The 12292-nt window shown below is 36.8% G+C and overlaps 1 protein-coding gene across 2 annotated transcripts in view; it reads left to right on the top strand.

Annotated features, from left to right (window-relative positions):
* The window catches only part of Cda5 (Chitin deacetylase-like 5), a 58292-nt gene that overhangs the window by 31550 nt on the left and 14450 nt on the right, over positions 1-12292 (top strand). For both annotated transcript variants that reach the window (XM_046625715.2, XM_046625714.2), the window contains exons 3-11: positions 23-139; positions 697-970; positions 6627-6688; positions 7871-8022; positions 8518-8711; positions 9273-9325; positions 9858-9992; positions 10700-10738; positions 11531-11724. In XM_046625715.2, the coding sequence (XP_046481671.1) occupies positions 23-139; positions 697-970; positions 6627-6688; positions 7871-8022; positions 8518-8711; positions 9273-9325; positions 9858-9992; positions 10700-10738; positions 11531-11724 (1220 nt within the window). The remainder of the gene's footprint in view (positions 1-22; positions 140-696; positions 971-6626; positions 6689-7870; positions 8023-8517; positions 8712-9272; positions 9326-9857; positions 9993-10699; positions 10739-11530; positions 11725-12292) is intronic.

Genomic DNA, 12292 nt, shown 5'->3' with positions numbered 1-12292 from the left:
CGCAATATTGTCATTGTTTCAGCAACGAACTGCAAACCTGTGACTGGCCCAGGAATGTTGGCTGCGTTTCGCAAGACGGAGAGAGAGACGCTGCCGTGAAAGATGTAGAGAGGATTGAAGAAGAGCCTCAGCTGGTGAGGTGAGTAAAACTATAAAAGAGTCCACAAGCAGAGTCTGGTTAATGGAGGTTCGCCCTTTTTTATCCTGTCAAAATGAAAGTTCCATAAACGTTTGTGTTCTTTCTTACTTGCGGGTCTTCCAATAAGAAAAGTACCCGTGACGCACTTCACAGATTTTCATTAACTCGTGATATATTATGGGACATCAAAGTACACGAGACATATATTTTCTATCGATGTACCAATTCAACCGTTTAAAGGGCAAAAACGATGTTCCAAAAACGAATAGCGTTTAATGGGTTTTGTAAAAAAGTTCTAAGTGACCGACTAGGTATTCCCAAAAAATCGATTCTTGAGGGTGAAAAATTCAGGAGTGATTTCGACCTCCAACACGGCTGAATTGGCACGTCAAAAAAATACTCGCGTAATGTCTTTTGCTGCACTACAACATATCGCAGATTGAATAAAATCGGTGGATCGCATCTCGGGTACGTTTCTTGTAAATGGAACCGATCGTCCGAGTGTGGCGAGGCTGGACGGTAAATTCACGTTGACAGGACATTCGTCTGATCCTCAGGGCTTCGAAGGTCGAATCTGTGCCGCATCAACGCCACTCACGACCGACTCAAAGGCAGCAGGTGGCCACGTCAAAGACGTCTTCGGTATCGCCACCGGTTACCGAGAGGCAGCTTCGTCAGAAGCCGCAGCCTCAGCCAACCTACAGCGAAGAGGAATACGAGCCGGCATCCGAAGTCGAGAGCGACAGACAGCAGAGAGTTTACAGAGGGCAACCCTCAACCATCGGTCAAGTGCAACGGGACAGAGATGGACTCCGAAGGAACGTCATTTCTGTGAGTAAAGTTCGTTGTCAGGACGAATGGGACCCACGGTCTTGATCAAAAGTAAGGGAAAGAGGGAGCCGATGACAGTGAACACGAATGAACAACATCCATGCTCGTATGATGTAAGAATGTATCCGACCAAATTCGAATGGCACAAGTTGCAAGACGTCAAGTGTCGACAGTTTGAGACCAGTTTTTGCGAATCGTATCGATGATCAAACTTTGGTGTTCATGATCAAATTCCGACGTATTTCATTTCCAATTTCTTAACTTTTGACTCGCACTGCGGAACCCATTCTCCTTAACTCTCACCCTTTCAGGAACTCAATGATGAGTGCTTCGCGTATTTGCCTTGAAAAGAACTGTTAAGAACTCTTCGCGATTATTTGCAGTACCTAATGATTCGCTTTGTTATAGGGGGGTAATGTACCGATACTGAGCACCTTATGGTTAGTATTGGTTGTCGACATATTCAGCAGGTTTTATCAAAGGTTTTGGTCACAAATGGTATCCAAAGTTCCTTTGATCTACGTAAACAGTGATTTTGAAACAAGCAATCGATACATCTGTCTGACAACTTGCTAAACGCGGGATTTCGCCAATGGATTGAGTAATTAAAAGCACAGCAGGTCACGTTAACGGACAGAGAATCTTTCAAAATTGGCTACGAATGCCACAGTGACCACAAGTAATGCATCTGACATATTGACGACTCTTCGTTGCGTTCCAGAAACGAAGCTTTCGTTGTTCTCTGCCTTTTATTTTTCTCTTAGATTGAGTGGCTGCCGAAAGTCATTGACTCTGGTTTCAATTGAGTCATATTATTTACTGGTTCTCAATTCCTCAGATCGGTCACCAGGCACCATTAACAATCGTTTTGATCGTCTTTTCTCTCACCATTTGGACTGCTTTAGTTCGTTTTGACAGCGCAAAATTTTCAGACATCATCTTCAATCGAATCATGGATTAGTTATAATACTCCAGTTGAAAATTGATGATCCTTTAGACAACTTTATACCGCTGACCTGCCAAATTTTAACGTTTTAAACGTTTTGGTTCAACCTTGACCATCTAAACCTCTCAATCAATGCCAGCGATCTTCGAAAGTTGATTAGCGAATTACGCGCCGAAATGTGCCTCATAATCTTTTGTTTTTTACCATCCGCATCATTGTCAAGAATAGTGAATGTTTTTTTGCGTTTGTAAATATATCTAATGTATTCTACAATGCGTTTTTCAAACTAGTAACTTCTTATCGAGGTAAATTCAAGTCGCGTCTCGCTGTTTTGCCAGATGAGAATCGTTGGATGGTCGAAAACTAGTGATTTCTAATCTGCGCACTCCGTGGTCTGTTTGCGCAAGAAATTCTTTTTACGATCGTTCACGAAACTCGATTGCTTTTATTTTTTCCATTTACATTTCTCCAACCTTGTTCCAACCGGCCGGAGAATCGTAAATCTCGTTTCGACGAACGTTGCCGTTGATCGATTTCAGTGAAAGATCAAACGCCTGATTCGAAAATCAACGACTTTATCTATATGTATCAACAAAAATTTACCAGTTGTCGAAAATTTCCTTGCGATTTGCTTTTCTGTTATATTTTCAATCGTTGCAGAGTATTTAATTGCTATGATTCGCCAATTTCATACACGGTTATAGTTGGTATTTCGTTTGTTTAAACAGTTTCAGGAGATTCCATTATAGCGACGCCGGAAACTTTTCAATTCTCATGCCTCGTTCTTTATTTGTGACATCTGTGAGATCCTAATTGATCCTTAGAAAATTTTGCCATTTGATTTTTGCTAGACTGCATTCATCGTGTCGAACGAAAAACAGAACTTTTTGCTTCTTCAATTGGGTGAAATTTGGGAATTTATGCTTCGTATCCACTTATTTGATTCGATTGGAGTTTATTTTATTAAAATCTATGTAAATCGAGCTTCGTTTAAGTATCCTTAATTAAAATTGATTCACAGGACGCACTGTTATTGGCAATAACGTCAACGATTTCACTCGGTAACATCTTTTCCCATGTCCACGATACCTGAATAATGGTTCGACCAATTTACTTCAAGCTTGGAGACGGTATTTTTGAATATTCTATCATTCTCGCTAGGATCCGAAATCATTTTCTATTCCAATTCAAATTGGAGACCCATGATAAAATGTTTCGATGCCCAAATTAGCAAGCTTATGGAATCTTTCCCAACCTTCTTTTTCTTCTTCTCGCGGTTATTTATCCTCATTTTCAACGAATTGAATGTTTCAAAAAATACTTGTCTCGCACTCGAAATGGTTGTTCACTTCAGAACTAGGCTCTAAATCGAAGCTCTGGTCATTACGGACAGTAAAAGCTGTCGATGAAGTGGTTCGGCATTCCTTACAAGGTCAACGCAAAGCTTCAGCGCGTATTCAGCATGCGATAAAAAGAGAAAAATAAAAATGAAAATGAAATGGAGAGTGTGTGTCTCACGTATGAGTGAGAGTTCCAATGGCCTGTAGGACACGCACGTAATAATATAACACGTGGTTCCAGAGGCTCTTCGAATCACTATTTAAACCACGTTGCCACCCAGTTTGCTGCACTCGCTGACGTTTTTCTTTTCTCGGTCAGTCGGTACGTGCGTTTGCGCCCATGGAAATCTACGAAGAAAATTATGAGCGCTAATCGGTGCCAGACTAGGTCTTTCAAGGATGCGTCAGGCGTACAGTCCGGGACAAAAAGTGTCGAATCGGAAAAATTGGGAAACTGCAAGTACAAGTTATCATGAGTTTTGTCGGAAAAAATATTGAAGATCTTTAATTTCGACGAAAATAATTCAGCGTGATCGATAATTCTCAGACCGGTCACGCGATTGTCGAGTAACTTCTTTTTTTTTATTTATTTATTTATTTATTTATTTATTTTTTTTTTTGCTAGACTCGTGTGTATGAAGTAGTTTCGCAATTTGAACGAACGAGAATCACCTCAAATGGATTTTTAATAACTCATGTATATATTTTAAAACAAAGCATAAACTTCTTACAATTAATGTGTGTTCATTTTACAAAACATATTTTTTTCGGTCACTCGTAAAGGTTAATAAAAAATCAAGTCCTCGGATTTATAGGCATAACAGACAATTCAATCACACACAAAATTGGCCGCCATCTATCGAATTTGGGTACACGGATACGTTTGATTACAAAAAAAAGCAGAACAGTGAATCGTGTCCAAAGAATTGTTGATACCTGAACTCTTTCGATACAAATCCATTTTTTTTTTTTTTTTTTTTTGGATCTCTCCTTGCTCGAACAAATTTGACTCGATTAGCATGAGTTGCACTACGAGTTGAATATTTAATCCTTGATTCTTTCGTTGTTAAATTTTTTTCAACCGGACTGTACACCCGATACATCCTTAATTTATAGGTCCGTAACTTTACCCACGTCTCGATCAGTTACGAAAGACTTTCTTTTCTTTTCAAACGCTGCACCCGTCTAGTATAATTCTACGTATGTCGTATTATACGCACGTGTATACTGTGTATATACAAATATCGATAACTTGTAACCAGTGTATTGTTCACCACGTGGCTGTCACCTTTCTCTGTTTTTTTCAATGCACACAAACCTACGCGCGTATCCGTTATTATGTACTCAATATTACACGCGCAATTATCGCTCAGTGTAAATATGATGTGCGCAGGATACTTAGCGCGTGATTTCACTGGCAATTCTTACTCACGGTCCATTTCGATCATTCATTCACGGTAAAAAAAGTACATTTTTTGAGGTTATCAAAAAATTTCAACCCACCTGAAAGCTCAAAATAATTGTCAACGTTGGGTGAAATTATTCCTCTGGGAGTTTAATACAGACAGACATCAAGTTTAATTTTATTTTTTACGTGTAATTTTGCCGGAATGTTAATAAATTTATATTTTTAACAGGCGAATTCAAATCTCTGTTCAGATCGATGTAAATTAGCGTGTGTGTTTTTTTTTTTTTTTTTTTTTAGCATGACAATTTAAGATTGTGGGTTGAAAACGTGGTTTGGTTTTTACGCAAAAAAATTTCCCAACACTTTTAATGTATCACTACTTTTTACTCTACAAATTAATATCATATTTCAATAAATTTTCAGTCAATTGATGTGCAATGTTAGGATTATAAATATGGACGTGAAATTTCGAGTCAATCAAACTAATAGTACTTGTGATTTGAATATAATGCAGATTGTTCAGGAACATTTCGGAGAGTAATTCAGATTATATAATACTTATTCGTTTTGCATTGCATGAAATATGACTTTTTTCATCATATAAACAATAATCATCAATTCTCGAGGAACAAAATTAACTTTCTACTTCTACTGTGCGGATATTCTGTCACTTCGCCGATCAGTTTTTGTGCCTCTTCGGTAAATCGTAACAGACTTGAATGTTCGCAATTTATATGCAGATTCGAATGTCCTTCTCATAAACTTATTGTATAAATCATTCCAACTAAAATCACGAATATTTCCAACGTCTAGAACTTTATAAAAATTCGGTAGACTTTTTTCTACTCTCAAACTGATTTGTAAACAAGTCCAAAAGTGTTCAAAAGGAAAAAAAACCAAACACTGATTTTACAACTATTTTCGCTGAAATAAAAATGGAACAGTAGGTACATGAAAAAAAAAATGCCAGTTCACGTATGTTGACATCGTGTTATTTTTCAAATTCGACAAATTTTAACAAGAAAATAATGATTTGCAGTATTTCCAAACAACGGTGAAAATATTCAAGATAACACAACAATAGGAAGACTCAAATTTTTTTTTCAATTCTTCTCAACTTTCAAATCATTTCAATCATTCATTTCAGGTTTCAGTGTTCTGTCATACGTTTTCAAAAATTAGATACAAATATTCGATAAAGTCTAGTTGGTAAGTAAAATAAATTATTTTGACATATTGTCGACAACGCGTCGACAGAATTGCGAATAATTTCTCCAGGCGAGTAAGAAAACGATTGAATAAACGTTGAAAAATATTCAAGCAAAAAGGAAAAACTCCTAGGTTAAAGCTTAAGCCGCGTTTCACGCGTAGCAAGATCGTGTAATCCAAGAGATAAAGCGGCTAATAAATTTGAAATTCAAACAGAAATTCAAAGTAAATTGGCGAAGAGTTCAGAGAGTGTCAACCCCTCAAATTTTATAACAATATACGATTGGAAAGAAATGTCAATATAGCTTTTTATCATCTTTCGCTCATCTTTTACTGCGCGTAAGAAACGTTCACGGATATACTCAACACGCGGTTAATTTCGTTTGTACACACATATGTACAATACTCGTACACTTGACGTTGAATCGCCGATAATCAAATGACACACGTTTACAACCATGAAAGAATTCGTTTTATTTCTCTCTCTCTTTTATAAAGGCGCGGTGAAAGCGCGCGTTTAGCTAAAATCTTGCGCAAGATGATCGCACATGTTCTACAAGAATTCGCAAATTTATTCATGCGATTTCTGTCAATTATTACATCGAACGAAAACATTACGTTTAATACGTATCATCAATTTTTTTTCCCCTCCGTTATTTTGAAAAACTGTAATGCTTATCTTAAAAAATTGACAAGTCGATGAGAAGTTTGCTGAAATTGAAAATGAAAGTGATTTCTTGCCTCTTTTTTCAGAACATGGAAAGGGAAAAGGACATTCTTTTGGACTCGCGTAATCAACCGGAAACATTTTTCAGGTTGGTAAAAAGTATCTGACCATGTATACTGAATTAAATGGTTTATATCCGGCTTTCCAGGATATTTATATTTATACCTGTATGTGTATGTGTATGTGTATATTTGTAGGATAAAAGGTGCCGCAGTTTTGCGTCTCGAGTTTCCGAATTGCGAAAGGTATTATATATCGATGACGTGAGCAGCAAAAAGATATTTCCCAACATCGAGAATCCGAGTCGTTTGATCCGCAGGCTTATAATACGCGAATTTTTGTCTCTGCATTTGTTATAACATACCTTACATAACGATGATGTAGAAGTATATAAATGTACATAAACACGTCATGGCATGTATTATAAATTGTCTGAGTTACATCTTTGTGACTCTCCCGTTTCCTGAAGATTAATAAATTACCGATCGAGTATGTTCATTTTGGAATGGCAAACGTTAGGTAGTCAGGAAAAAAAAAACAAGTGCAATCTGGATAAATTTTAACGCAAATGCATATTATGCAAACACATTATGTACGGAGTGAATTCCAAACGACTGCGTGGTCCGTCGTCTGCTAAAATTTAATGCGCATGCGCTGCAATCCGAGAGCGATTGTTTGACAGGGCTACCAACTGTCTCTAACCTCAAAATTATGCACAGTTGCGAATGGAGCACAACTGCCAAAATTTTTGAGGTTACATACATCGCAGCGAACCGTTGTGCAAATTTACGACGGTTACTCGACCTGACAAACAGCCGCTCTCGGTTTGTTAGCGCATGCGCGTTAAATTTTAGTAGACAACGGACGATGCAATCGTTAGGAATTCACTCTGCTGTTCTTTGTTTCATTGAAGAAGAGCCTAGAATTTTATTCAAAATCATCGTTGATCTCCCATTGGTAGTGAATAATTCCGTTACAAACGTTTCAAATTGCTTTCGTTTGAAAATAATATTGACAAAAATTAAATCCAATTTGACTGAGTTAAATAACTTTTTATTTCGTTTCCAAGATAAATATATCTTCAAGGCATGCAATGATGTGTTCGTAACATTTTTTTAAGCAGAAACATTTTAAATTTCATAAAAATTTCAGATTGGGATATGAAATTGAATTTTGTGCAGTGATCTTGAAGCAATTATTCAGGTCACATTTCAGCCTTTCAATAATTTTTCCCCTATCCAATGTTCCAAATTTTGATTTTCATCCTCAGGCCCATTCAAACCGAGCCACCAAGGATCTTACAAAAAATTCTGACGACCCCAGTACCGATTATCTCAAAGTCTCCCTACTTCAATGAGCCAGATCAGAGCTATCACTACTACCCAATTTACGATGACGATGTTTCGCTTTACAAAGATGATGGTGAGTCCCAAGAAATGTAAAAAAGGTTAGGTTAGGTTAGATTTTATTCGGCTAAATATCTGGATAAACTTTTTCGATCACCGTTGCAAAGTTCATTGCAATGTCAGGACAATATTCTTTCAGAAGCTAGTAGTCTTGAAAATTGCTTGGCTGCAGCAATTTCACTGTCCAATTAGTTCCATGTAAACTTTCCCAGGTGTCGCATACTTGTTACGAATAGAAACTACCTTTGTAATTCAGTCATAAACTCAACAAGGTTAGTTTTTCGCATTGATGAGAAAACCTCTTTATAATTCAACCATCTATTTTAACAAACCATCCAAGTATCAAAAGTTGCATGTGACATTTGATAATTTTTTCAAATCACCGAAACAGTTTCCAATTTAAATTCCACGATTTTTAATCATCAACAGCAATATCAAATCTGCATTAAGGAAATATTTTGGACATTCTGTCTACCACTTTCTCATATCTTGTTTTTCTTTTCTTCATCAGTCGACTACAATCAATACTCCCTCAATCAGAGTGATCACATTGTTTCCCCAACCCCGAACATCAGAGTGACAGAAGTGTCGGTTAGCCCTAAAAGCTACACTCAACGGCCGAAGAAGGTCGATGTTAATGACGCGGATAAGTACAGCGTCAATCAGGACGTCACGGTCCAGGATTACGACATCTACGATACTCAGGTCAGCCACCCGCACTAATAAAATTGGAAACGGGGTCGTTAAATCACTCTTCCGCCTTTTTTTTTAAATCGTTTCGTTCTTGTCTTTGGGACAGGAATGCAGAATAAATTTTTCTCAAATCCCTAGCCAAATTTTCAGTGTACTCTGAGTAAAGAAGGTAATCAAACAAAATCCTCCATAATTCTAATCGTCATCGTTGATTAAAGTCAGATTCCGAACAGACTTTTATTATCAATGACACTGTGAACCCTAACCGGCGGTCTGACAAATGGCGCCACGTGAAAGCGTGACGTCAGAAATGCAGTCGCCAATTACAGTCGGTTCATGAAAGCGCAGGAAGTTTGAACAAGGGAATTTCAAAGTTTTCATGTTTCCGGCAAGTGAAGTTCGGTTTTAATCGCGGTCACGTTGACCGGACGATTTGAGAAAGAAAAGTAGGCGTGATTTAATTTCGACCGCATCATGCAGAAATGCGACGACCTCATTTCGTCGAACGATTACGAAATAACTATTACCCGTAAATTGGCGTGGAATTTAACGCAACCTCCGTTCGCATTTCAGGCCGATCTCAATAGAAACAAGTTCCGCATTTCCGACGGACAGCAAGTCATCAGGTGAGTCAAACCGTATAATTACATTTCTCAATGAAATTTTTACTTGTGTACAAATATATGTTATTTTTCTTGACCGTGGAATTAATGAAGAAAATACACTGCGTGGGTATAAACGGTCAAACTATTTACTCAAATTGGCTGACGTTCGGTCGAAGCAAAGGTCGACCTTCATCGGAGCCTAGAAAAAAATGTGTACATACTTTTTATGTTTTAAGGTGAACCTAATATTAAATATAACAACAGAAAATCACAATGTTTATAATTTTAACTTATTTTACCGATTGCACGTGTCTGCAACAAAATCTTTTTTTCAAAAAAAAAAAAAAAAAAATTAAAAAAAAGTATTCTTCAACCGAAACGTCAACCAATTTGAATAAACAGTTTGACCATTTATATCCACGAGGTGTATTTTCTTCATTGTATAAATGTAGTATAATAAACTGATGGTTTATGTATATGTGGAAGCGTGGTGATAACAATAATGGTGATGAAAACTGGAGTATATATGATTGTTTTCATCTTTTTCTTCAAGGAATAACGTGATCAGTCACTCTGCCGGAATCATTACGACGCCGAATGTCGTTATTGAGACTCACACGCCAACTCTCACCACCACCACTACGCCTATACCAACTACCGAACGTCCAGTTTCCGTCACGGTGCCGACGTATGTAATAAATTTACCAATTTTCAATCATTGCAAACCGTTTTTTCGAAATTTTTATTTCGTTTTCGTTTACCGACACGTCTTACAAAGTATTCACTTGGCAACGTCAGAGAACTTCATCAAAAATCGCCATTACGCTACTCAAATTCTGTGATCCAAGTAGTTTTTCGGGCTTCCAGTTAATCCTTCAAGAATTTCTTTACGTCCGGAAATTTACCGGAATTAAATACATTCGGAAATAGTTTTGAATAGTATAATGATTCAGTTTTGAGAAAAAATCGAACGTGTTTGAGGTAAATTGGGTTATGAATAGATCCGATTTAAAAAAATTCCGACTTTCGACGATTAGATCGGAAATTACATCAGCTTTAGTTTATTGCGATTCGTTCGAGTAACATGTTAAGAAGAGAAAGAAAGAAAACACAAGTCATGAGGATTATCTGATTACACGTTTTTGTTTAAATTCTGAGATTTTCTTTCAAGTATATTCTTAATCGCCGGTTTTTGATATTTTTTATATACCTTCAAGGAAATCCTGAGGTCTTTTTTGGAAACTCGCACGATCGTTTCATCAAAGTTTCGTGGTATTGGAAACGGTCTTTATGATGCTAATATAAAGACTATTCCCTCAAGACTCGTATTTCCGGATAACTTTTCGAGCGATATTAATTTACAGCTAACGATGTTCTTTTTTTTTTATTTCTCAGCCGGTCACGATCGCAGGTTAACCGAGGAACAGCACCACCGTGAGTATTTCGACAACGCATAATACATATTCATTTGGATTTTGGCTAGTTATAGCTAATTTGTATTCGATTATCGGCCTATCCGAAATTGACCGGACATTGATCTCGACGAAATCAAATCGTCAATCTCATCTCGATCGTCTGACAGACACGTTTAATGGACAAAAATATAATATCGGTTAACGAGTTGTGAAAAGTACGAAAATTATTTTTTTCTGAAACACCCTAATATATATATATATATATATATATATTATTCGTTTTGTACCCTAGTTACTAATTATGTTTTCTTCATCTTGACGCCGAGAAAAATGGAAAAAAGTTACCTACATATATTTTTATCAAACTTTGCTATTTTGACCAGAACGTAGATATTATGCTGATTACAAAGAAAATGAATTGAGTCTATAATCGTAAAACATAGAAAAAAATAATTAGTTTCAACTTTCAACCTACGGTAACTGATCTTTTGGAAAATTGGTTAAAACGAACCTGTCGAATAGTTGAAAAGGCTCGTCTTGGTCTATAGAATCATTTATTAAACTTCAAAATAATGCTCTCCTAGTCATTGAACTTGAAAAAGTTTCTCTTCACTTTTGAGGTGAAAGAAATTAAATTACACTATGCATTTATACTCTGACGAAAAAATTTTGTTGAACGGTGTAACAGATGCGTATCAGCGATTCGTTAATCACAAAATTACAACGTCAGGGATTTAAATTACACTTCGCTTCACTATATAATCGTAAGATCGATTTTAATTTTGCAACTAAGATTTTTTTCGTCTCAAAGTCGTTCTCGGCCAACGCTAAAACCGTCGACGCAGTTCGTATCGAAGGCCCAAGAGTTTGTTGACATATACAAGAACCTGCCGACCAGACCCGAACCCGTCTATCCAACACCTCAGGTCGACAAACCTGCCGCCAAATGCAGGAAGGACGTCTGTCTTCTTCCTGATTGCAACTGCGGAGGCCCCGACATTCCGGGTGAGTCTTTTAACCTGTTGGTAAATTTTTTTTTCTTTTTTTTTTTTGCAATTATATCCAAGGCGATGCACGTGAGAATGACAGATCATTCGACGAAGGGTGAAATCTCTCGGTGAAAACTTTCGTTTCGAATATTATTTCGTCTCGTTTCAAAGATCTTGCCGAAAAATCGTTAATTTTTATTTAAACGGGCTTAAACGTTTCTGTAAACAGATTTCAGTCGAGAGTTCAGTACGAATGTTGTGAATTTTGGTTAAAGATGAAAGTTTACAGAAATTTGAAATGATTCTGTTGGAATTTTTTTCACTGTCGAAGGAAATCAATTTGAAATCATTTTTGACTAAAATGAACATCACGGATATGTTTGGTCGACATTTGCGACATTATTTTTTTTTTGTTATTGTTTTAAATTCGTGAATAACTGCAAAAAAATATATATATATATGTATATAAAAATAAAATTGTGCAAGATCACATCCTCAAGCTTTACGTATTTTCTATTCCCAAAGCTTGGACGGTGAAATAAGTGTTAGGTATACTTTTTATCGAACGAACGTCAAAAAATTCT

The sequence above is a fragment of the Neodiprion pinetum genome, chromosome 5 (assembly GCF_021155775.2).
Source record: "Neodiprion pinetum isolate iyNeoPine1 chromosome 5, iyNeoPine1.2, whole genome shotgun sequence".
Taxonomy (NCBI): domain Eukaryota; kingdom Metazoa; phylum Arthropoda; class Insecta; order Hymenoptera; family Diprionidae; genus Neodiprion; species Neodiprion pinetum.
Note: the sequence above shows the minus strand (reverse complement) of the source record. Positions and strands in the feature narration are given on the sequence as shown.